The 27221-nt window shown below is 36.3% G+C and overlaps 1 protein-coding gene across 1 annotated transcript in view; it reads left to right on the top strand.

Moving 5' to 3' along the window:
* The window catches only part of GYPA (glycophorin A (MNS blood group)), a 31481-nt gene extending 7695 nt beyond the window's left edge, over positions 1-23786 (top strand). Inside the window, exons 3-7 of the mRNA XM_072725289.1 lie at positions 13521-13616; positions 16062-16100; positions 17766-17851; positions 19271-19345; positions 22604-23786. Coding sequence (XP_072581390.1) covers positions 13521-13616; positions 16062-16100; positions 17766-17851; positions 19271-19330 — 281 coding nt within the window. The 3' untranslated portion in view covers positions 19331-19345; positions 22604-23786. The remainder of the gene's footprint in view (positions 1-13520; positions 13617-16061; positions 16101-17765; positions 17852-19270; positions 19346-22603) is intronic.
* The last annotated feature ends 3435 nt before the right edge of the window (positions 23787-27221 follow it).

The raw sequence follows: 27221 nt of genomic DNA, 5'->3' as shown, positions 1-27221 counted from the left end.
CATGTAACAAATTTCACCATTTGCACCATTTTAAAATATGCAACTAGGTGGTATTTAGTACATTCACCATGTCGTAAACCCATAGTGTCAATCTGATCACAGAACATTTTCATAACACTAAAAGAAAATACCAGATCATTAAATTCTCATTTCCTCTCCCACCAGCCCTTGGCAACCATTAATTTACTTTCTGTTTCTACCAGTTTTCCTATTCTGAATATTTCATATGAATGTAATCACCCAACACATGGCCCTTTATGTCTGGCTTTCCTCACTTAGTATGCTAAGTGCTTTCATCCATGCTGTAGCAAGTGTCAGTATTTCATTCTCTTTTATAAATGAATACTCTTCCGTTGCATGGATATACCACATTTTATTTACTCATTCATCAATTGATGGACATTGGGTCATTTCTACTTGTTTGGCTTTTGTAAAAAGTGCTATTATAAATAAAGATTTCTGTACTTTTTTTTTGAACTCCTGTTTTCAATTCTTTTTTGAGGTTACCTAAGGAGTAGAAATTTGGTGTCTTGTGGTGTTTTATGTATAACTTATTGAGGAGATGCCATACTTTTTTCCACAGAAGCTGCCCTATTTTATAGTCCCTCCAGGAGTGTATGAGGGCTCCAATCTCTCTACATCTTCGGCCAAACTTGTTATTTTCTATTGGATGTGAAGTCGTATCTCATTGTGGGTTTGATCTGCATTTCCTCAGTGACTGATGGTATTTAACGTCTTTTCATGTTGGCCATTTGTACGTCTTTTTTTGAGAAATGTCTACTTGAGTGCTTTGCCCATCTTTAAATTGGGCTGTTTGAGTTTTTGTTACATTGTAATGGTTCTTTATATATTCTGGATACTAGACTCTTAGTAGACAGATGATTTGCAAATATTTTCTCCCACCCTGTGGATTATCTTTTTACTCTCCTAAGAGCATCCTTTGATACGCAAAAGTTTGTAATTTTGATGAAGTCCAATTTATCTATTTTTAAAAATTTTTTTGCAGGTGCTTTTCGCATCATATTTTAAAAAAGAAAACCACTGACTGCAAATCCAAGGTCATAAAGACTTACTCTCATGTTTCCTTCTAAAGGTTTTATAGTTTAACTCATATATTTATGCCTTTGGTCCATTTTTTTTATTTGATTTTTTTAGATGATGTAAGATAAGAATCCGACTTCATTCTTTCACATTAGGATATTAGTTGTCCCAGCACGGTTTGTTGAAGAGACTATTATTTCTCCATTTGATGGCCTTGGCACCGTTGTTGAAAATCAATTGATATATGTATGGGTTTACTTCTAGACTCTTGATTCTATTCCATTGACTCTCTGAGCAGCAGCATACAGTTTTGATTACCGTTGCATTGTAGTAAGTTTTGAAAATTTTTTTTTAATTTTTATTTACTTATGACAGTCACACAGAGAGAGAGAGAGAGAGGCAGAGACACAGGCAGAGGGAGAAGCAGGCTCCATGCACCGGGAGCCTGACGTGGGATTCGATCCCGGGTCTCCAGGATCGCGCCCTGGGCCAAAGGCAGGCGCCAAACCGCTGCGCCACCCAGGGATCCCAGTTTTGAAATTTTGAAGTGTAAGTCCTCCACTTCTGTTCAAGATTAGTTTGGTTATTTGTGGTTCCTAGCAATTCCATATTTAAGAGCAGCTTTTCTATTTGTGTGAAAATTTAGACATATTTTAATTAGATGTCATTTAATTCAGTCAATAATTTTTAAGATAGAGACAATTATTATCCCCATTTTACAAAAGATGAAACAAAGGTGTAGAGAGATTAATCAAGCTGCCCAAGGATTCAGCTAGTAGTTAGGGAAATTAGTTTGAACCCATGCAGGCTGGCTCTAGAATCCGTGCCCTTAATCAATACATTAAATTGCCTAATTTGTCTCTTTCAGAGCAATAGTCCAGGTTTGACTCTTCCTCACTCTTGCAACGTTGTCACTCAGTGCTCTGCTTGTGCTTTCACTAAAGTGGAGACTGTAATGAAGGCTGATGGTCTTCTGGTGCAGTTAATGAACTTGAATTGTGTGGCTATGATATTAGCCTTTTGTTCCTTTTAATCTGGGCTAGATAAGTCTTTTATCTCAGGATCTCCCTTTCATGATTATCACTTCAAATGAAATAAAATAATCCCAAAGTATTAAACATGAATACAGTACATGGGTTGAAGGCAACTGGAAAGATGAATCATGGCAGTGAAGTTGCATCCTGCTAGGAGAAACACTGCACAGATATGTCTCTTGTGTCCTCCCTGAACTACTCTGTCAGGTACAGATCTGAAAAGCATCCTGACAGGCAATTCAGCAATGTCACTTCAAAATGAGTGTATGGGAATATAGGAACACACAATCACTTGTGGTTGCAAGCCAGATGTTTTTCAGGTCCGGTCAGTGTTTATATTTTTGCTTCATTGACCTATCACAAAACTGTTAAAACTTTCCACTAATACTGTAATTCTGTCAATTTCTTCTTTTGTTCTGTATATCTTGTTGCTATATTTTCAGGATATAATGGCCCATATTCACCTAAAAGTCCTTGTGCAATATATCCTTTAATGGTATAAATTAATCCTCCATGTCTTTTTAATTGTCTTTGCTTTTAATTGTACTTTTTCTCATTTTAAAATTTCGATTCCTGTTTTTACTTATTTTTACTTGTCTAATATACCTTTGCATTTATTTTTTTACACATCTTGCATTCTTTTATTTGTGTTCCTTGTGATCTAGCATACATGCATTGGAGTCTTTTTTTCCCTTTTATTTTGACTCAATCTAAAAGTCTTTTTAGTTTAGTCTGGAAATTTAATTTATATGCATTTATGGATTCACAACTCACATTAGTATTTTTTGTTGTCTTTATTCCATACTTTCTTTTTTTTTAATGATTTATTTCTGATGTTTTGACCTATATGCTATGGTCAGTTTGCCTTTATTCTCTGACATGTTTTGAAGGTATATAGCCTATTTGTAATTATCCTGTTAGCTGACTTTATGTGCTTAATGAATTCTCTCTCAGAGCTCTCTAATCATTTTAATGGCACAGTACACATAGAAACTCTGCTTTAATGGACCTTAGAAAATCTGGATAATATTGTTCTAGGGCGGAGTCAACTACCCCGCCAACAGCTCATTTGTGTCTTGAATGGATTTCAGTTGTGTCATGGGCTGTTGATTCTCTCAGCCCCTCTGGGGGCCAGGTGTTCAGGTAGAGTATAGCAAGGCATATTAATCTACAGATGTATTCAAATGTGGTTAAGACATAGTGAATGTACACTGCAACTCACTTTACACAAATGCATAAACATATATGAATTAAAATTCCACAAAATAATAACTGTCCTTATTATGTGTGATGCACTGTCTTCTGTTTCATATAATTTAATATTTTAATGCCAGTAACGACAGTGAGTTGATTTTAAGGCTGATTACTGTAGGAATTCACTATCTTGACCAAATGCTGGAATCATCTAAGAGGCTGTCTCTAAAAAAATAGTGATGATTGGGTTCTATAGCCAGAGATTCTAAATACATTAATGTAAGCACCAGCACACTACAGCCTGTGAGCCAAATCCAACCCACTACCTGGTTTTGTACAACCTTCAACCTTCAAGTTAACAATGGTTTTTGCTTTTTAGGTGTTTTAAAAAATCAAAAGAATAATATTTTGTGTCAAGGGAATATTATATGAAATTAAAATGTTAGTATCCATGAGTAATTATTGGAACAAATCCATACTCAGTTATTTATGCTTTGGCTTATGTATTGTCTATGGTTGCTTTTGTACTGTAATGACATCATGAAAGATTTGTAACAGAGACTAACCATGATGCCTGCAAAGCCTAAAATATTTATTCTGTATTCTTTGTCCTTTTACAGAAAGTCTGCCAGGGGATATCATTCTGCAATTTGAAAACTAAGTTTTAGACTAAAGAACAATAAGTTCTTGTGGGGTTTCTTGGAACTGCTCCCAGCTGGCCATGGACACAGGGTGTGAGGCTCCAGGCCTACTACCCATGTTTCCATCCAAGCCATTCTGCTTTCTCTGTTCCACACTTACCCTTGGAAAATGCATAACTTTAAATCAAATGTGGGGGAGAGGGGCTTTTCTAAGACAAAACCACAAGAAATATCATCATTTAATATGGCAAATGGTGTATGTTTTTATTTCTCAAGCAAATCAGGCTAATATCTAGTTGTTTTTCTGAATTTGCTCAAGCTCTAGATAAGGGTGATGCAAGAACCTTAGAAAATGTAAGAGGGGTGGGGTGGGGGTCAGTCAGTTAAACATCTGCCTTCGGCTCAGAATGTGACCCCAGAGTCCTGGGATCTACCCCCCATTGGGGCTGAGCATCAGCTGAGCAGGGAGCCTACTTTTCTTTCACCTCTCTGTCTACCTGCAATGTGCTCTCTCTCTCTCTGTCAAATAAATACCTAAAATAAATTTTTTATTTTATTTTATTTTTATTTTTTTTTTTTAATTATTTATTTATGATAGGCACACAGTGAGAGAGAGAGGCAGAGACACAGGCAGAGGGAGAAGCAGGCTCCACGCACCGGGAGCCCGACGTGGGATTCGATCCCGTGTCTCCAGGATCGCGCCCTGGGCCAAAGGCAGGCGCCAAACCGCTGCGCCACCCAGGGATCCCACAAGAAAATGTATGACAAGAAAATGTAATAAGAGATCTTAAAACTCTGGAAAATAAAGTTTCTACGTGTGACTTTAGTCTGGAGCAGTGGCTTTCACTGCTGGCAGCCCCCTGGAATCATATCTGTGTATCACAGATGATTGATTCTAATATGCAGTCAGGACTGAGAATACTGATCTAGTTTCTATTGTTGCCATTTGTCATTGTTCAAGCAGGGGCAGTGGTGTGAGAGCTTTGAGATAAAATTTTCACTTTTCATTAGAATTTTTCTAACCCAGTCTAACCTTTTTAAGCTCAAACCTAATGTGTGGAGGAGCTACCAAAATGCCAATGCCTTAAATAAAGCTGGCACACTTGAAGTATGTGAAATCCTCTTCTGTCCTGAGAATTTGAAATAGGCAATGGTAATTGGATTGGAAGATGCTTGGCTCAAAAATATGATATTTCAGCTAGCAAATTGTTGCTTAACAGAAACACCTGTCTTTCCATAATGTGGCTACATTCTATTCTATACACTCTACACTTCTATGTTAGGGGTATGCCCCTCCCACCTCAGTTATGCACAAGGTAAATTATTATTTTTGTATTCTTCAGTTAGCCCTGATTTGCCATAAATGAAGGTTTGCTTCAGAGTTGTTACATAATTTTTTGAGAATTTAATCTCTGAGAACAATTTATTTGGTGGTCTCATTTCTTTTTATTCTGCATAGATCATGGTAGACCTTCACAGATGGTTCTGCAGTCAAATAGATCTGAATTCAAAACCCAGCTCTGCTATTATTCAACTATCTTAGGCAAGCTAGGCAATGTTTCTGATCTTTGTTTTTCTCCTCTACAAATAATGATTAATATGTAATAATATGTGCTCAGGTAATTGCTTTGAAGATAGCAAAAAAGGGTACCCAGAATGTGGTAAATACACAATGTGCTAATATGAATATTATTATCTCGGCCATATAAATATCCAGGGACTAGTGAGGTTCCTTAGAGGATATCTGTTCCATTACTCTCATATTAGAAGCAAGAAACCGAGGCCCAGATGAGTTCAGTGACATAATCATATCATCAACTAGTTAGTGGCAGCAGCTGCATCAATCATATCAGAATGAAATCTGATCTCCTTTCTCACTAAGATAATAGACATAAATATCTCTTGCTTTCTTTCTGTCTGGGCCAAAGAAAGCACAATGGCTGAGATTATAGGCTGATTTTTCTTTCCATCCCTGCTCCCTCACCAATAACTTGGGACAGTAAGGATGGCCAGCAGCTGGGCCATCCAGAACCAGGCTATCATGTTCAAGGTCCCTTGAGGAAAGCTGTTGTTATCCTAGTCCACAGCAGCTTCAAGGCAGACTCAGTGAGGAGCTCTTATTCTATCAGGTTAAGAAAGGTGAAAATGTGATTACCTAGCTGCGTGGGAACTGCCAGAGGATGCCACTCTGTATATGAACAGAAACTGGGTCTTTGCATTGACACTTCTCCCACTAACTGCACCAGTTACCAGGCTGCTTCCTTCTTTAAGAGCTGTCTATCAGAGAGTTCAAACAAAATATTGAGGGCTATCCAACACACTAGGCTCAGATGTTATCACAACAACCACTTTATTCTTTAGAAAGCTCAATTTTTCTAAATCGTAAGGGCTATTTTAGCCTACTAAACCCTTCCAAAAAAGAAAAATGAATGACAACGGACAGGATGAACATCTAATTATATTATTATAACTCGAGCCAGATTGAGTTTGTTAATGCTTTGGTTCACGAGCAAAACCAAATACTTCCTTTAAAATATTGCTTCACAGCAATAGTCTTCTACAAACATTTTTTGGAGCACACAGATCCCCCATGTATACATTCACTCTGTATAAAACAATAGGGCCTGGCAGAAAAGATACTGAGTTGGAAGTCAAGAGATGTGAATTTTTGTCCTATTTTACCACAAATGAGCTGTGTAGAACTTCCAGAGATAAATTTATCAATCAATTTTTATGGTCATTACAATGCCAAAATAAAAAACTACAGCACTTAGAGAATTTAGTTTTCTGACTTGGAAACTACTTACGGGCATTTCATATGCAGGGTGTGGCCTTGTTAGAGTTTGCTCTTGCAAGATAAGACTTCTATCAAATGCAAGTCAGAAAGGAACCAAATCCAAACCAGCAGCTGCAAGAGCTGGCTTTATCACATCATGACAGGAGCTCAGCTACCTGAAGCTTGGGCATTAAGCAAGACTATAGAGTATTTGTCCAAAATTGCACTTTGTTATTTTTTTTTTTTACGATTTTATTTATTTGAGAGAGAGAGAGTGTGTGAGAGAGCACAAGTGGTGGAGAGGGAGAAGCAGGCAGCCTGATACGGGGCTGGATCTCAGGACCCTGGGATCATGACCTGAGGTGAAGGCAGATGCCTAACCAACTGAGCCCAGGTGACCCTGGATATGTTCTTCCTAAAAGAAGTGAACAGATTAAAAAAAATGACCCTTATGTGAATGTTACTAGAGCAGAAAACAATTTCTCATAGTGACTATATCAAGAGAACACTGAAAGCTAAGAGATATAATTAGTTCAATAAATTAGTATGAAAAAATCAAAATGAAGAATATATGACTATTTTAAAACTCCTAGCCCCTGGGATCCCAGAATCTCAAGGAATTTAATTGTCTTTTTGTGTGTGTGCACAATGCACCCCAATGTTCATCAACTAATATGCTAAAACATCCAAGAAATCTTGCTGACAAGATTTGACCAGGCACAGATCTGGAAATGGATATATTATTGGAAATCAGCAGAATTAGGTCATCATTCTGTTCCTTACCAGCTGTGTTAAATTAAGCTTATCAGTTAATTTTTATGATATCAAATTTCTTATCTGTAAAGTAATGAACTTGGATTATATGTTCCAAAAGACCTTGTAATAGGTACGCCTGGGTGGCCCAGTGATTGAGCATCTGCCTTCCACTCAGGGTGTGATCTCACATCTGGGGATTGTGTTCCACATCGGGCTCCCAGCAGGGAACCTGCTTCTGCCTCTGCCTGTGTCTCTGCCTCTCTCCCTGTGTCTCTCATGAATAAATAACTAGAGCCTAAAAAAAAAAAAAAACAAAAAAAAAAAAACAAACCTTATAAAGTATAAAAGCACATTCTGAATTAAAGAGGACAGTATTTAAGTTGACCTTTGATTTGCAAAGGATGCAATAGGATTTGTTGAAACCTGATTTAGCTATAGAAATCTAGAGGCCCAGAGCACGGGAGAAAAAAGAGAGAGAGACATTTCTCATAACCCTAAGAGGTGTAGGCAACTCACATCTGTTATTTAATGGTTACAGATTTGCTTGGATACTTTTACCTCGTCAACCCAACTAAAGATTCTATTGTAAAAAGCCCTACTTAAAATCCCTGTATTCACAGAAATTTTGCAGCTTTGCATCACTGCATATGTCCACAGATATCTCTTAGCTGGTTGGGGCTCAGGGAATGTGGGAGAGCTACACAGACTTAAGGGGCTCTTACTGTTAAATGTAAGCATCAAAACATTCCTTGGTGGTTTTTAGGGGTATTGTGGGATTTTGGTTTTTTACCCTGAATTTTGAAAGTAGCTTAAGCACCTGAGAACGTACAAAGAGATACTTCTTTTGTCTCTCATAAGTGACGTTTTTCAACCAGTGGCTAGTATATTTAATTTGAACTGATTGATAAAATTCTTCAGATTGTCTTATGTGAATTTGTCTTAGAATAACCAGCAAGTTCTTTAAAACTTAACTGAATTCCTAGAAAATAGAAAACGTATGTGAGTGAGCAGAGCTATTGTTCCTTCAAGCCGACTTTTTTTTTTTTTCCTTTGGGAACTGTGTATTTTAGTAAGAGATGTCTAAGCCCTCCTCACACTGCTAAGCAAGCACGGGTATTAACTACTATCGAAATACTTATATTTTTATTTTTTTCCCAAAAATGGAAGGAAAACTATGACAAAGATCATTTTTAGAGAAGTCTAGATATTTGTTGAGAAAAGAAGTATCTCTTTGTACATTTTTTTATCAAGTTGCTCTTAGGGCATTTATTTACCGTATTTATTTACTTACAGTGTTGGTGGCTTAAGGTGACTATAATAAGAAATTGCATCAAAGCAACTAAATCTGGAGAATTAAAGCAAGTATTTCTAGGAACAATAGTGGAAAATTTCAGCTTCAAATCAATTTGGCCACCAATCAGTTTTCGTAACAGTGCAAGTAGAATGCAACATTGGCAGTTGGGACTTGAAACAAGTAAATGCAATTTTTGAAAATTACCTCAAGGACTTTGTTTCTCTAAACAATGTGTTGTCTTCAATATTTGATATTCCTGAGTTCTGACTAGTTGGGAGCCTTGAGCTTCAGTCTCTACTTCTTTAGAACAAAATTTCCATTAAATGCTCGCTTCCTCTGAGAAATAGCTGTTGGAGAAGAAGGACACCTATTTGGTAGAGGATGAAAATGGTTTTGATAAAGTTCAAAACTTAATTTAATGTGCTCTGTCTCCCTAATCATCTTCTCAATTTTTATACAAAAAAAAAGTTATATATACTTTACTTCTACATTTAAACTACTTTTTTCTCCTTCTCTGCCTTTGTTTAAATTTCAAAGCCCTAAGTACCAGTTTTGTTTTGTTTTTTTTTAAGATTTATTTATTCAGGAGAGACACAGAGAGAGAGGCAGAGACACAGGCAGAGGGAGAAGCAGGGAGCTGGATGTGGGACTCTGGACCCCGGGATCACGCCCTGGGCCATGGCAGACACTCAACGGCTGAGCCACCCAGGTGCCCCTAAAGTACCAATTTTAAGAGATGTTAAATCCTATTGCTGGATTTTTGCTGTATATATATATATATATATATATATATATATATATATATATATATTTACAATTTTCTAGTCTGTGAAGCTCTCAGACTATAGGTCTTCTCCACCAGAAGCAACACCAAGTAGTGATAAGGACCCTGTGGGAGGAGGAGTGGCTGGTTTACGAAGGGACTGCTTATCTTGGCCACTACAGAACACAAGATGGGGTCCTCTTATGATAAGTTCTAGGCATGCTGTTTTTCCCCACATCATCCAACCCACCATTGACAGTGATCTCCCCAAAATGAAAATTTGGTTCAGCTCTTTCTTGTCTCTCCACTGGTTTAAGGATAAAGTCTGACTTCCCTGCCAGGGCCCAGGGAACATGGCGTTCCACCACCTCTTCAGCTGTTTCTCTTGCTCACTGCATTGCTCTCTCCACGTCTTACTCTGCAGCCCCATAGATGCTTGAAGTTCCCTCAATGATGTCTCAGTTTCCAGGGCATTGCTGGCACTGCTGACTGCACCTAAATGTCCACACAGTCGAAATCCTACAGTTCTTACAAGATGAGTTCAAAGAACACCTCCATGAGGTCTTTCCACCTCCTCTTCCTCCCCATAGAACTGACCACAGCCTTTTTTGTGTGCCACATCACCACCACACTAAATACCTTATGAGACTTAGATCAAATTGTTGTGTCTCTTTACTAAGTTGGAATTTCCCTGCAGGGAAATTTATTATCTATCTATCTGTGTATTATCTATCTATCTATCTATCTATCTATCATCTATCTATTGCGTTCTTTGTACATAGCACAAAGTAGGCATGCAAAAACACGTTTGTGAACTAACGAATAAATGAATGAATACCCAAAGTTCCCAGTAACCACCAGAGCCCTTGGAAGACATATCTGGATTCCAGTCAATCATAAGATTTCATTGAGCCTTTCTCACACCATGCCAAACACTGGGGACTTGGTAGAGTTTGTGGTCCAAGTAGGGGAGATAAGAAAGAGCCTCCAAAAGGAAATGGGCTGAGACCTGAAAAGCAGACAGTTAGGCAAGATGGGAGTGGGAGGGGATGCTTCAGGCAAAGAGAAGAGGAGGAACAAATGTGTGGACATGAGAAAGAGTGTGGTGCATTTAAGGAAACAAGAGGTGTCTAGTGTGGCTGGAGCCTGGAGAGAGAAGGTGGAGGGGTAAGCAATGAGATGGGGAGGTGGGGGGGGGGGGGCTGGATCACGCAGGGTCTTATAGGTGTTCAGAAGGAGGAGGGGCATCAACCCATAGACTGAGCACCTCCCTAACTGACCCCTGCTAATCCCAATTCAGGCTGTCCCTGATGACCTGCAGAAGAGTTAGGAAGCCTGGAGGAGGGCATATTTGTGTTCACAGTCAAAATTCCTCAGTGGCTTTGGTTACATTTTTAACATTTTAACTCTTTTAACACTTAAAAACTTTGGTGTGGTTTGCTTTGCTTTTCAGTTTAAGTTTTGTTGTTGTTGTTGTTGTTGTTGTTGTTGTTGTTGTTTTCCAGTCTTAAAAGTGTGTGTGTACATGTTACTGAAATGTTGAAAATATTTTGTTGGTCTTCTATGAATGTGTGACTTTCAAATATGCTTGTACTCATTCTGTACATGCCACTTTGCCACATGGCTTGTTTAATTCATTGTTTTCATTTTAGATGTAATCTGGAAACTCATTCAGTTGTTTCTCTTAAGAAATTAGCTAAAACTTTATAACTATTAGTATTTGACTGAATACCTCTTATGTATAAAACACTGTTCTAATGCTGAGGAGATTCAAAAGGAGCTAGCTCTGGGAACTAGCAGCCCCAGAAACAAATTTTATGTCTCAAAAGAGTCCATTTGGTATCCTAAAGTGATTATAGGTTTATGCCCTACCTGTAAATAATTACACTGAACTGAAAGATGGAAAGGAGATGTAACATTAACTAAGAAATATAGATTATTTTTGTTCATTAGTTATCTTTTTTGATATTTCTTACATACTTTCATTGATTCTTAATAAAAATATTCCTTTCTTTACTTTTGATTTTAATATTTGCCAAAACTTAAAATTTCTATTATCAATTTATTGTTTTAAAGTAGTTCTTCTTATATTATCTTTGAAATCTCACAGCTGAGTGTTGAAGATGAGCTTAGAGATATATGTTATTTTTCATGCTAATTAGTTAATTTGTGTAGCAATTGCTTAAATACATGTGATGAATCAGGTAGTAGGACCAAGTCGAGGAACAAGATGAAAACAGAATTTATAAGAGAGGAGAAAACATTGCAGAGTTTGAGGACAATGATTCCTGCCTGCACAATTTGTATGTAAGGATGAGTTGGCAGCTGATAGAAAGAGGCAGGTCTTGGTACTTGATCCTCGAGAAGGCTGACTAGAAATGTCAAGGACATTTTCAATTCTTTGTGGATTCTCCAGGAAACATCAAACATTTAGCTGAAGAGCCAAGGTGACAGTCTCTTTGAGGAATGTCTGCAGGTGCTCTTCCACCCCCTCTTCCTCATACCTGGACACCATTTCCCTCACTAGAATGTCTCAAAGGAATGAGCAGAAATACATCCTCAGAGTTTAGCTCACTGATGGTCATCTAAGAGGACTTACAACTCTCAAAAGCATAAAAATAACATAAATGCTTGAAGTCAGAGATTGATAACTAAACTATGGTACATTTACATAATGGAATACTATGCAGCCATTAAAAATCTTGTCATAGGAGAATATTCAACAACATAGGGCACATGTCTATAGCATATAGATAAAAAACACTATTTACATATTTATATATACTTAAACACAATGATCCTGTATTTGGATGCAACAGCTTAAAGTTCAGATGGCTATATATCAATATGTTTAAAGTGTCCATCTCTGGGTGGTTTTATTCTCAACTTTTCTTTATTGAATCTAGATTACTTTTTTAAAAAAATATTTTATTTATTTACTTGTGATAGAGAGAAAGAGAGAGCTTGAGAGAGCAAGGTAAGTGGGGAGGGACAAAGAGAGAGGGAAAAACAAGACTCTCCACAGAGCAAGGAGCCCGACACAGGGCTTGATCTCAAGACCCTGAGATTATGACCTGAGCCAAAGGCAGATGCTTAACAGACTAAGCCACCTAGTTGCCCCAGATTACTCTTGTAATTAAACAAAATCCTATTTAACTTATAAAAATTTTATAAAATAATTCATAAATTTTATATTCATAAAATTTAAAAATGCAAGCATAATTGTGTAACTATAAAAATCAATTTACAATGTAATGAGATTTTAAAAGGATATATGAGAATACATACCTTATATTCATGTTTGTGTGCCTATATGTTTATTCTAAAGAATAACCATGGCCTAGAACTCAGTGTATCACTTGGTTGTCTGGATCCCCAGCCAGTAATCTTAGAATGGAGCTAGCATTTCCCACCATTCCATTACAATTCTGAAATGCTATTTTTGAAAAAGAAAAAAGAAGTATGGGTGGGGAACTTTAGAATTGACTCATCCTCTATCAAGTGAGAAGAAAATTGAATTTAGTTCATGTCTCTGTTTCAATCTTTACCAGTGAAATAGAATGGTACCAAGGAGGTGGAGACAGGGAGACATGGGGCAGAACCTACGTCCTACATAATTGTCGTGGGTCTCTTCCTTTCTTTAACATTGACAATTATCCAAAGTTATGGAAAATGCCATGCAAAAGCAGCTTCCAGCCTCTCCTTCTTTTATAAGAATGATAATAATAACCAACATGCATGTAATGCTCATTAGGTGCCAAGTACTCTACTAGCGTGTGTATGTATATGTACACACCTGCACAAAACTAGTTCAGTCCTTACAATGACATTTTGAGGCAGATTTCATTATTTTACACATGAGGGAATTAAGATATACTTTTCTGTGAGCCCTTGCTATGTAGAAATTCTGGATCTGCTACTGGAAGGGACATGGGATAAATTTGCATTATGATATGCTCTAGAATCCACTCATTCACCTCATTGCTGTTTTTTTTTTTTTTTCAACTTCTGTTTTATACAGGTTTCATTTCCACAGAAGACCCATCATTCAACACTCCTAGTACAAGACAAGACCCTTCAGGCACTATGTACCAACATCTCCCAGATGGGGGACAAAGTTAGCTCACCAATTTTTTTTTTATTCAAGTATAAATAACATACAGTATATTAGTTTTGGATGTACAATATAATGATCACAAGAAATGTACTTGTAATCCCCTTCACCTATCTCGCTTCTGGTGGAAACGCAAGCTGGTGCAGCCACTGTGAAAAACAGTATGGAGTTTCCTCAAAAAATTAAAAATAGAAATACCACATGACCCAGTAATTCCACTACTGAATATTTCCCAAAGAAAATGAAAACACTAATTTGAAAATATATATTTATCCCTATGTTCACTAGAGCATTATTTACAGTAGCCAAGATATGGAAACAGCCCAAGTGTCCATCCATAGATGAATGGATTAAGGAGAATATGGTACATATACACAATGGAATGTTACTCAGCCATAAAAAAGAGTGAAATCTTGCCTTTTGCAACAATGTGGATGGATCTAGAGAGTATAATGCTAAGTGAGATAAGTCAGAGAAAAACAAATACCATATGATTTCACTCATATATGGAATTTAAGAAACAAAGAAAAAAGAAACAAAAAAAAACAGGGTTTATTCATGTTTTAAAATAGTTGCTTCTGAGTGCACTGTTATGATGCAACTCTATTTAATTGAACCTGTCACTGGTGAAACTCTGACCAACACTGAGAAACACCACTAAGTGGATGCAATCCTTACTCCAAGGGAATTCTCACTTCTGGAATATCTCACAGAAATAATACTGTGGGATAAAGCAACTAAAACCATCTAGCAGAGTGTATAATTACTGAAAGTGACCATGAAATGGTGGGCCAGATAGAAGGGATCTTATTGTACAGTGGTGATGAGGGCCCTGGGTCAAACCACGCAGGGCTCAGCTGTCCCACCTGCTAACGCTGAGGTAGTTTCTGCAAGGGCTTTCTATCTTCTTCATTTTAAAATGGGCCCATAATATTCATCTTATAGTATTTCTCTAGAGGTCAAATAAGAAGCTGTATGCAAAATTGCTCCACCCCAAGCCTGACATATCATAACTGCCTGCTAAATGAGAACTCTAAGCCACGCTGGGTATTAAGAGAAGTGCAGTCAGGCTACATTCAGTGTCTATTTTTCTCAAGAAACAATGACTTCACAAGAGCTGGTTGAAAGTAGGAAGGGAGTGTCTCTTGTAGGGGGGGTTAGGCAGGATACCCCAGATTTTTTAAAAAAAAAAAACTCAGAAAATACCTAGAGTGACTGCAGGATCATTAGTTAATAGAAACATGGAGAAAATGCTCTGGGATAAATGGAAGCAGCAGATTTTAAGAACAGAGACCAGGGGAGGAAAATTAGGTTAAGTGCTTGGAACTAATTATTAGGCTTCTGCATTCAATGAAACAATCTAATTTTCAAAGTGACTTCAATGTGAAGCCAATATGATGGTGTCCAACCAGAAAACATTTAAAAGTCAAATACAGACACACAATGCTATATGCCCTGAATTTTAGAAATAATGGCTAGCATGGTGGGGCATTGCAAGTGTTTTCATGCATTACCTAATTTTATCCTCACAGGAACCCAAAGAGATAGGTACTATAATCTTTGTCTGCCTAAGAAATTACTAAAGCACAGAGAAATTAAGTAATGTGCCCAAGGCCCATAACTAGTAAGAGAGATTCTTGTGAATGAAAACCCACCTATCTTGCTCCAGAGCTCATACACTAACCACAACCATCAACTGCCATGAAGAAAGAGAAGATAAGCCCCAATTAAACTTTAAACATAACCTCTAAAGAATGACCAAATATAACCAAGTCCTTGACTACATGATACCATGTGGTATAATATGTTATATTCAAGAAGACTGTAAGGCTGTAGTAGTCTTACTACTTCATGACATAAAGGGGTATTGGTGACTGCAGAGAAAGAAATGTAATCAGGTTAATGCTAGTGGTGCATTAAGGTACATTAAGGCAACAACACTAGAAACTTCTGCAGATAGGGAATCCAGACAAAAGCTCAGAAGAGACACAGTAAGGATTTGTCTTCAGATGGTGGCTCTGGCATAAGTCTGGAAAATTGATACCAACATGACTCTGTTGGCTTTGGACTGAAATTCATGTGGGGTGATGGCTTATTGTGTCTCCTTTCTTCTCTCCATTTTTACACCTATTTTTAAATGCACTGCTTTTTGTAGAAGTCAATAAGTGGTTCTTCCAGTACTTTCTCATACCCTTTCCTTCATTTAAGGAGATGGTTTGCTAATTTCTGCCCATGAATATTTGTTGAGTAGTTCAAAGTAGATAGTGGAATTACTAGTGTTAAGATTGACACAGTACTTCATAAGTTTTACTAGCTAACTACTTAAATTGAACAGTAGCTCCCCAAACACAGTTAAAAAGAGACCCACCAAACAATCTAATTCCAATATGGAAGTTTAAAGACATACGATATGTATTCTGACTTTATTTTGAAATTTTGTCTTTTTAGAATCAAGACAACAACTTGTCCACATTTTCTCTGAACCAGGTAAGTTAATATTTGACATAGAATAACAATAATTTCATCTTAAATTATACATTGCTAGTTCCCAATGTCTAAGAAAATAAGCATCAATTTTTATCTTTTTTATTTTTAAAAGGTTTTATTTATTTATTTCAAAGAGAGAGAGGAGAGCAACAGAGGGGAGGGAAAGGAAGAGCAAAAGAATGCCAAGATGACTTTGTGCTAAGTATGGAGCCCAATGTGGGGCCCAATCTCACACCCCCTAGATCTTGGCCTGAATCGGAATTAAGAGTCAGATATCTAACTGAATGAGCCACTCAGGTGCCCCAAAAAGCAACAATTTTTAAAACAGAATAGGGTATATTATTAACTTTCATGATATAAGATTGTAAAGGCAAGCAAAATACGCTCCTTTTAAAATTGAAATATGCATTTCTTATTTTCCTAAATATTTTGGAACTAGCAGTACATAATGCGATAATACTTTTTCTTTTAATTTAGGTTTTTTTAGCTTTATAACCAACACGGTTACTTGAGAAAAGTTTCGTCGGAACTTATAAAACAATTGAACTTCCTTCTTTCCTACTTGTAAAGAAAGCAAGAAGCTTAAAATCATCTGATTAATTGGCACATGTCAAGAATAAATATGAACCATTTATATCTCAATTCTGATTCATTTTGGGCCTTATGCTACCAGTTTGGGGTTATTCTCCCAGCCCTCTGTGCCTGGAGGACTGTCACCCCCCCTTCTTTGGTGCTGCTGTGGATCAGGCTTTAGTTGATTTATGAGCTCATTTACTATTTGGCCTTTCTAAGTCTCCCTTCACAGTTGGCTTATGTCCATACTTCACACAAGAAAAATGGGTTGTAGAACCGAATCACTAGCTCATGAGTTACAGCTACATGGACAGGAAGGTTGGGCAATATTAGTGGCAGGAAAAGCTACTTTTACTTTTTAAAAATCAATAATAAGTATTTTAAACATAAATTAGCCAAATAAATGTGCCATTTTACTTGTATGTCTTGCCTTCAGTTCTATTGACCTCATTTGAAAGCACTACAAATATGCACAAATAGGCAAGACTACTTCTAACTTAAATTTTGTTTCATTTTCAACATGTAAAACTTGAGAAATATTTTAGTATACCTCCAGTATAGTCTATATTGTATATTACATTAGAACTACACTAATTAGTATACACAAGTTATAAAATATTAGTGTGTATTATATTTAGTTTATTTCCTCCAAAACTTTCCAACAAGATTCAATGATCTGTCCAATATCCTTTTGTACATCAAGACATTATTTTCTCTCATAGTTTTGAAACTATGAAAGAGTGTGTGGTTTTTTTCCATATCGAGGTAGAATGTCCACATGGCTCTTATCCATAATTATGCCTGTGAGGTCCTGTAAAGAACAATGGGAGTGAACTCTGGAACTCTGGAGTCTTGGTTGTCATTAGATGTATGACACAATACAAGACGTTAGTGCTCCAAGTTCCAGTCTCCCATGTGGTTACTTTGAAAAATCTATTTTTTTAAATATATAATATACATAAAAGTATACTAATATATTTCCTATAAAAAGACAAAGTGATATTACCCTGATTTTAATTGTTTTATTTTTCAGTTGATATGTGGTAGTTTATTTCACACTTTGGTAATTTTCTGTTCTCTTTTTCTCCTTAGTGATAATAGGGATTATTTATGCAGTAATGCTTGGTATCATTATAACTATCCTCTCAATTGCCTTCTGTATTGGCCAACTGACAAAGGTGAGAATTCAGTTTTTAATTTTGCTGTAAGTGCTTGTGTGAACAACTCTATTCCTCTGAGTTCAATTAAACTCAAAGAGAAGCAAAACTGCATAAAACTCCCATCTTTTTCAACTGGACACATAAAAGTCACTGAGTTATTCAGGTGGAAGTAGTTTTTTGCATTTGCCCTATGAAGGAACTCAGAATATAAAGGTCTCCCCCACTTTGCAACGAAAAAATTTTCAAAGTTTTTGTCTCATTTGATTTAATGTAATTTGGTGGATATAGATGAAACAATCAAATTTCTAATTATAGTATGTATTTTAACTTGTGTGTGCAAAATATTTAAACTAACATGATGTATTTACATATGTTTAAAACTTTTGCTTTTTTTCATTCTCATATTTCCTGGTACAAATTTTTCAAACCCCACCCATGTGTTTTCCAGCATGAGTGGTTTTTTTCATCACTAAAGCTAACTTTAAATCCATATGATACAACATTCCAAAACATGTAACGTTTACTATAACTTTCTATCTAAGATGTTTAAGACACAACACTTGTGTGTATATTTCTGATGCTATAATTAGAACTATAATCCTAGATCATTAAGTACCTGGTCACCAAAGAATGCTATGGTTGAGTTCTCGTTTATTCTCTGTTCTTGATCTCTCTTTGTGATCTCCACACCCTATCCTCTATATATGTAGTCTTTTAAAAAAGGCTTATGTAGAAGGGTAACAACGTTACAATGACAAGTGTATAACAACAACTTCCAATGGGTGACTTCTATAATGATCCAAACTTATGATTGATTATCATCACTCTATGTAAATGTATCTTCTCTAAAGAATACTTCTTAATAAAAGTGATTGAGAGTGTTGTGACATGAGGGACGTTGTACAAACGTGAATGTAAGATGACTCCTCTTGTCTGTGGTATAAATACTAGGGGAAAATAATCTCCTTGTGATTAGGCATATATGGCAAAACGAGTTGTCTTCTCTCTTGACTGATGCTCTAAAATAAAAAAAGTCAACAAAATACTTAGTTGGCAAAATTCAGAGAAAATCTTCTATAAATATATAGAAATATTGGATCATGATCAATATGCTAAGACATCTTGCCTCTTTTTAAAAAAACTTTCCATTTTAGCTTTTCATTACAGCAGGGAAATATGAAAGTCAGTGTTTGGGGGTAACAATTTACCTATGAAAATATCAAATACTATCTCAAAATACAAATACAAGTGTAAATCAAAGTTTGTAAATATCTATGAAATTGTGCATTTTTCCAAAAGTAACCTTTACAAAGCATATTTTCATCAAAAGAAAACAAACGTTAGCCAAAAAAAAGTTTTTTGAACTTGAGGCATTTTTTATAAGGTTTTAAGTTTTGAAAATTGTGGCATTAATATTTTTCTGGATTTTATTCATAGAAAAGTTCACTTCCTGCCCAAGTTGCATCTCCAGAAGATGTAGACCCTGAGGTTCTGTAGAAACAAGAAATCCAGGTTGGTGCTAATATTCTTTATGCCTTTTGTCTTTTGGGGAGGGAAATAAATTAGTTACTACTTTCCGAGTTGGGAGGGGTATGCCCGATTAGGATTCTTTTATATTCTATTTCATTAACGCTACCTCTGTAAAGAATTTTTATGTGAACATTTGTCTTCGGCATAGTGAAATTATCCCTTAGGCACAAAGTATCTTAAAAAAAAAAAGTAAAGCAAATATTGTAACTAAAAGCAAAGTTAAATTCTTTTGTATACTTCCTATTTTCTAAACTGCAAAGTTTTTATAAGAGACCTTACAGTAGGCATAGTTTAATAGCCCCTTATCTGCAGCTAGACCTGAATTTGCATCCATATTTCAACACTTACTAGCTGTGTAACCATGCACAAGCTACTAATATGGAGATAATGATAGTTAATGTGGTGATAATTTAATATGAACATAATGATAATGTCGACCTCATGGAATTTCATGAGGATGAAATGAGCTACAGCAAGTAAAACAGTTGCAATAGTTCTTGGCCATAGTAAGTGCTCACGCCTGTTAGCTCTAATAAATAATGCAGGCTCCATGCCCAAATGACCTTCTCTGCACGACTGGCTAGTCACCTGGCCCTCTGTTTTCATTTCTACCTGCAGGTGCTAGGTAGATACACAACATGTGGAAAACTGCAGGTCAATTTTGTTCACACAGAATAGTTTTAACTTCCACAGTGGTTTTTTAAAAGAGCATTCATTGCCAACTTAGAAAAATAGGAGATTTTTACGTTAAAAAACACACAAATATTAGTACTACCTCACAGAAAAAAAAAAAAATGTAAACCCTAACAACCCTGGAGCCTCTGTACCAGCATGAGAGTAATTCGTAAGAGCTGAGTAGTGGTGGCTCCCTCAGCTATTGGTTTAAATACCAAGACAATTTTATTGATTTCATTCATTATGGTTCTTGTACAACCTCGATAATTAAGCATATAGTTCCTATTAGATGTCACCTGAAGCATAAGCCCAAGTGATGTCTATTTTGGGAGATGTCCACCAAGAACAAATCTCTGTGAAATGGGCTTTAAGGCTCAAGCAAAAATGACCTGACTTCTCCTTCTACAAAATCAACTAGGCTTTTTCCATAATCATAAAAAATCATGAAGGGGCACCTGGGTACCTCAGTCGGTTTAGCCTCTGACTCTTGGTTTTTGGCTCAGATCATGATCTCAGGGCTGTGGGATTGAGCCTGAGGCAGGCTCTGCACTCATCAGGGAGTCTGTTTGAGATTTTCTCTTTCCCCTTCCCTTTGCCCCTCTCCCTGTCTCATAAATAAATAAATAAATAAATAAATAAATAAATAAATAAATACTTTTAAAAAGTCATGATAGAACCGAAGACCTGTAAATTTTTGAATTCTAGTTTTAACCTAGGACTAAGCACTTATCTTCAAAAGACTTGCTAGGTTTCCTAGACTTTGGAATGAGGAAGGAAAGTTTTAAAATTCATTCTAGCTACATAACCTATAGGCAGGACTTGCATCATTAAGTTATCTTGTGGATTGTTCTTAAAGCTTAACCATGATTGTTACCTAAGTACTTAGTCCCAGGAAAGTCATGCTTTATAGAGTAAATTGCATATGCAAGGTTCTCAGAAAAATGGATTAAAAAAAACCAATTTGTTGATACTTAATAAAATTTTGAGTCATGTGCCAGATTCATTTCACTTACTAAGGAAGGCTATCTTGTCATAGGACTTGCAGGTGGAACTAATGTCTGTATTTTTAACCTATATTATGCATTATTTTTAAAAAGAATGTTTTTATGCTGTTTCTAAAATGGAGCGATTGCCACCCAAACCCATGAACATTACACAGGGCAAGACAAGGTAGTTCCGGGCAGATGGACAACATGACAGAAAGCATAGGAGATGACCAAATATACTGTACCCAGGGAATTATGTGCATTTTTATATATTAGCAAGATTAATGCTTTGGTTCTGAGTTCATGCCTCAAATATATGGAAAGACAGGAGAAAGTCAAATGAACCAAATTTCAGACTTCTTTTATTTCCCCATATTTGCACAAGTGAAGTTATTAAATGTGTCTTAGTAAGTTAGTGACATGGGTTATAAAATCTGATCTATCTTATAGGAAATATAGGGAAATATACAAAATTATTTAAAAATACTTTAGTCCTATTTTCATAGCATACTTCTATGAAGAAATGTACAAGTCCGAGCCAGAGGAACCATGCCATCTCAACGAGAACTAGAAATGTTAGGGTGTAAAGTAGTAATTACTTTAATTACCGTGAACTTGCACATAGTTTATGCCTGATAGGAAGTGAGACTAAATGGATCTGAGTGAGCTGCCCATGGTGGTGGCCATAGGTGATTCTTTTTTTTTTTTTTAATATTTATTTATTTATTCATGAGAGACACAGAGAGAGAAATAGAGGAAGAGACACAGGCAGAGGGAGAAGCAGGCTCCATGCAGGGAGCCTGACGTGGGACTCGATCCTGGGTCTACAGGATCACACCCAGGGCTGAAGGCAGCACTAAACCACTGAGCCACCAGGGCTGCCCCAGAGGTGATTCTATAGCTCATTTCTCACAGGAGAATGTTTGGGATACAAAGATCCCGTGATACCCAAATAGAAGAAACTGTGGAAAACGCTCCATTTTCACAAGAGCAAAGACTCTTCTCCTCCTTTTAACTCACTCTGCAGGAGTAATATAAATCCAACTTTCTAGCCAAGAAAGGTTCAGGGTCAGATTTGATGAAAGAAACCAACCCAGCACCCTTTTCCCACTGCTAGAGAGGAATTTAGCAGTGTGGTGCTGTACAGACTTCTTATTGCTTATGTCCAAAGAACAAAGTTATTCCCAAGAAAGATTGTAGACTAGGGAGGTTGCCTTGGTTCAAAGACACATATGTAATTCAACTCACTTATCAGTTGCTGCCTTCCCACTATATTCAGCCCCTATACAAGTTCTGTGTTAGTTTCTCATCTCTTTAGAAATTAGGAACAGGATTACTATGTTTGTGACTTACCAAAGGCTTTTAGAATAGATTTTCTAAGAAATTCTCTTTTTCTTCACATATTATTCTCTAATAGTGCTAAACTGAAAGAAAATTCCTTTCATTTCCTAATAATTATATTCAAGGACACCTCCGTGAGAATGTAGAATTCGAAAGTGTATTTTACATATTAATTTCCTATTGTGCTAAAATATGTCTCATACCACTGCTTCTTTTCCCCTCTATAATCCTTCTGCAGAAAAGTAATTCACGAGAATCTGCTCATCAAGCCAAATTTTGGAAGAAGTCAAAGACACAAGACTTCAGCCAAATGAAAAATGAACGTGTGAATTACGTACTCTAATATATTGTATTCCTCTCCTAAGTGGTATAACTTGAGGATGAAAATTTCATCATGAGGAGTCCAGTGACTTGATAATGGAAAATGCCTCTGTTCATCCCAAAATGAAGAATAATTATTTCCTTTCATGCTTGCTTTTGTGTGTTAGCATTATTTTTATAATTAATTGATTTGGAATTCTGATCCCCAAACTTCATTTGGCTTTGTTCGCAGTTCTTTACAACTGACTTTTTCTGTTATTGTATTTCAATGATTGTGCTGTCAAAGGAAAGGCTTGTAAAATCTAGATGAAATCTAAGTTCTCATTCCAAAGTTCGGAGACTTGTCATTGTTTTAAATATATTTAGGGGACTTGCAATCCTAATATCTCCTTCCATTGCAAGGTAGGGTATTACACTGATGATGATGATATTTTAGTCACATTAATAAACCTTGTGCTTGGAGATTCCCTGCACACATGTGTAAACACATACATTATAGGTACAGATATATAAAATGACACTCACTTTCATCCTCAAGCCACAAATCAACACAAAAAATTTTTCCCATTTTAAGAAGTGACATGTTACACATGTGTAAATGATCTATTTAAAAGAATTTGGGTGGCAGTCCGGTGTTAACTCTTTCAGGGGACTGACTGATGGGTTGTGTTCCACTGGAAGAGTTATTTATGTAAGAGATCATGGCATCCTGGCAAAGAAAAGAATTAATGACTTTTCCTTGAAAAGTTAATAACTCTGTAAGTGCAAACTTAATAACTTTATAAATGCAATACGATGTGCAAACTTGACAAGCAGGTGAATATTTTAATAGGTTGTTCTGTGCTCTCAATTGAATTATTTAATACATCCAGTCCTATTTTCTTTTTAATAAAGCTTTGAAAAGCAGGCTAAATAGTCCAAAAGAAATTTCTAGGCATGAAACTAAGGCTTTGTTATCACAGAACTATCACTCATTTATAGTAAAACTTAAAAAGTCATATAAAAACAAAGGAGTACCCTCCTGCAATGCTGTATTTCCGAATTACTAAAAATCCTTGTGGCTTTTCATTGTGTGATAATCAAGTAAATAATATTATGTACATATTTGGGCCTAGCAGCTTAAATTTTTTTAAATAAAGTACAAAATCTAAATCTTAACCTTCTTGTTTGTTCTGAGAGTGTTCTTGTGTTGAATTGACTCTTTAACTGAAAATAAGAATATATATTATTAAAGTAGTTTAACTGTATTATTGGGTTAATCAAGTGAATTACTCAAGCACCAAGGCAACTTTAAATGTACTTTTTTCATAAAAATAAAATGTTGAACCAAGAGAGAACAGGGAATTAGGCTTGTCTCTAAAGAAATTTGCAAGTCAAAGACAATAGACCAGAGTGGCTGTCCCATCTCAACAAGAGTTAGAGAATTCAGAGAATAATTGAAGTATGAATTGCTTTAACCTCTTGGAACTTTTCCAGTTAATTTCTCTATACTTCCATCTATGGACTTTTCACATTTGAACTTAATGCTTGTAGAAAGAAATCACCTTTACTCTCTTTATATTTTTATAATTAAATCAGCCTAAGATTATAGATTATAGTAAGGAAATTAGTAAGATTATAGTAAGGAAAGCTTACCTTGGAGGCCAACGTGAATGGTTCATGTTGAATTTCTTAAAATTGAGACTGGAGTCAGGGTGATTAGAAAATTTTATCCTGAGGCCAGGGTGTTTGCTTGTCGGTGTAAGCAGAGGGTCTACATGACGGGGAAGGAATGGTGAAAGGTGAGAAATGCATGAGTGAGGACCATAGGGAGCCAAGGAATGACATGGAGGAAGGGATATTTTAGTGTATTAATATACAGTAATAGATCAAGAGCCTTCTGTCTTAATTTAAGTATTTGTCTTATCAAATGTAGCAAATTTCTCATAAAAACTCCCAAGAGCAAAATGTCATCGAAACAAAAATCAATACAAAATTCTACCCAGTATCATGCACAGGCCTGTTACTGTGTCCACTGGTACCTATCTAATGAGTATATTGTGCCCTCAGCTGTGTTCAGCTATAATATGTACACTGGCAACTAACCAATAACCCACTTCCAGCTTCGAGATTGAAACATGTAGTATGAATCCTCACAGCCCTCATGCATATCGTCCTGCATTTACTATGATCTGGATTCTATCCCCTACTTAACTATGAGTACTCAGGAGTAGGGATTTTAATTCATTTTTTTCAACTCCTATGAGGCTTCACAAAACATGCTCTTATCTCATGATGCCTTTCTTAATATTTAAAATGATACTGGGATCCCTGGGTGGCGCAGCGGTTTGGCGCCTGCCTTTGGCCCAGGGCGCGATCCTGGAGACCCGGGATCGAATCCCACATCGGGCTCCCGATGCATGGAGCCTGTTTCTTCCTCCGCCTGTGTCTCTGCCTCTCTCTCTCTCTGTGACTATCATAAATAAATAAATAAATAAATAAATAAATAAATAAATAAATAATTAAAATGATACTATTCATAATGGTATAAAGGCTTAGTCTGGACTGGTATAGAAAGAGAATCAATTTTGGATTCAGATCAAACCCTTACTTGTTTATCCATATAACTTCAGTTTCCTTATCTGTAATGTGAGGATAAGACTAACTACATCCCAAAGAGGGCTTGACATTCATGTGAGATGAGGTGTATAGGGAGTGCCCCAAACCAGGCAGGTGCTTTATATAGGACAGCCTCTGATTAACATCATCTGTGACAAACTCTTCCTTACTACCAGCAAAGCAGCATAGAATTCTGTGGCCAATCCACTTTAACTGCCCTGTGAAATATTTAGCCTTTAAAGGCTGTTCCTGTATTTCTTTTTGCCATCTTGCTTTTTTGTTGTGCAAAACAGGAAAGCTAGTATTTCTTATCTTTCATTGCTGGAATATTACAATGTGTTTTCCCTGATTAGATGTATGAAATGACATCAGCTGCCTTTTAAGATGTCAGTTTGTCATTAGTAACTTTAAAATATTCTTGAAAATAAAATAAAATAAAATATTCCTTGAGATTAAATGGAAAAAGTAAGTTTGTTTTGAAGGCAATAGATTTAGAGAAATTGGATCTCAGTGATAAAAGGAAGTAATCTACTAATTTTCATCATTTTAAAAACATCCAACACTCCCTCACTCACTGTAGGGATTTTTAATTGGAAAAAAAAAAAACCTTCCCCTCTCATACATCTGACTTGCCTTCTTTCCCTTCTTAGAGAATTAGTTGGAAAGCATATAGAAATTCAGAATGTTATGAAAAACATTCTTGTCATTTGTGCTTAACAGCTAATAATAGAACCAACCTATAAATTAAGTACTGCATAGCTTTTAAGTGTCAGTTACAGTGTATATACTTTACCTCAAAGTAAAAATTTCCTCAAAGCAAGAAGTCACTATATTTTGGATATCAAATGATTAAACTGACAGAAGCATAGCCATTCTTCTCAGAATTACTGATTCTAGGGTTACCAAGTGGCTCAAGTGGTTAAGTGTCTGCTTTCAGCTCAGTCATGATCTCAGGGTCCTGAGATCAAGTCCCTGCGCAGTGGGGAGTCTGCTTCTCCCTCTGCCCCTCTCCTCACTGCTTGTGTTCTCTCTCTCTCTTTTTTTTGGTTTGAGACACATGCCAAAAAAAAATGTACTGAATCTATTGACTTTTAAACCCAGAAAGTTTTGATCATTTTGACATACTCTCTTCAAAAAGAGAATTCTCTTCTCTAATTCCGTGTGCTTCCTGGATTCATAAACCTTCCTAAACTGTCTCTTCTCCCTAAGTGACCTGTTTGTGATTATAACAATGATTTGTTTCATTTTGCTGCATAAATGTGAACACTGGCAGTATATATCTTAGATTTTAAGGTCTTAGCAGAATCAAGATTGAATTTTTTCCTTTTTTATTACCACAACATCATAGTACAATTTTGTATTCAATAAACATTTTACCATTTTGGGATCCCTGGGTGGCGCAGCGGTTTGGCGCCTGCCTTTGGCCCCGGGCGTGATCCTGGAGACCCGGGATCGAATCCCACATCAGGCTCCCGGTGCATGGAGCCTGCTTCTCTCTGTGCCTCTCTCTCTCTCTCTGTGACTATCATAAATAAAATTTTTAAAAAAATAAAAAAAATAAAAAAATAAACATTTTACCATTTAAATTTATTTTAAACACAAACTTCATGGATAATGATATGTTAACATTTATTGAGCATTTACCATGTACCATGTGTTTTAAACATTTAGTGTGATCTTCACAAAACCCTTGAGATAGACACTAGTTTATTCTTAAAAATGTAGAAAACAGTATGCTTACTCCTAACTAGAAAAAAAATACAGTTGCATAAGTTAATAAGTTCAGAAAAAAAGTGCAGCAATATTCAATAATTTCCTTTTTCTTGTTGTCAAGAGGCACTAATTTAAAATGAGGTGGTACCGACATCGCAGGATCCTGTTGAGTATCTGTAAGCTAGAGCTCTATGTTAAAACTGAATACCAGCAACATCTTGATG

The sequence above is a fragment of the Vulpes vulpes genome, chromosome 10 (genome assembly GCF_048418805.1).
Source record: "Vulpes vulpes isolate BD-2025 chromosome 10, VulVul3, whole genome shotgun sequence".
Classification (NCBI taxonomy): domain Eukaryota; kingdom Metazoa; phylum Chordata; class Mammalia; order Carnivora; family Canidae; genus Vulpes; species Vulpes vulpes.
Note: the sequence above shows the minus strand (reverse complement) of the source record. Positions and strands in the feature narration are given on the sequence as shown.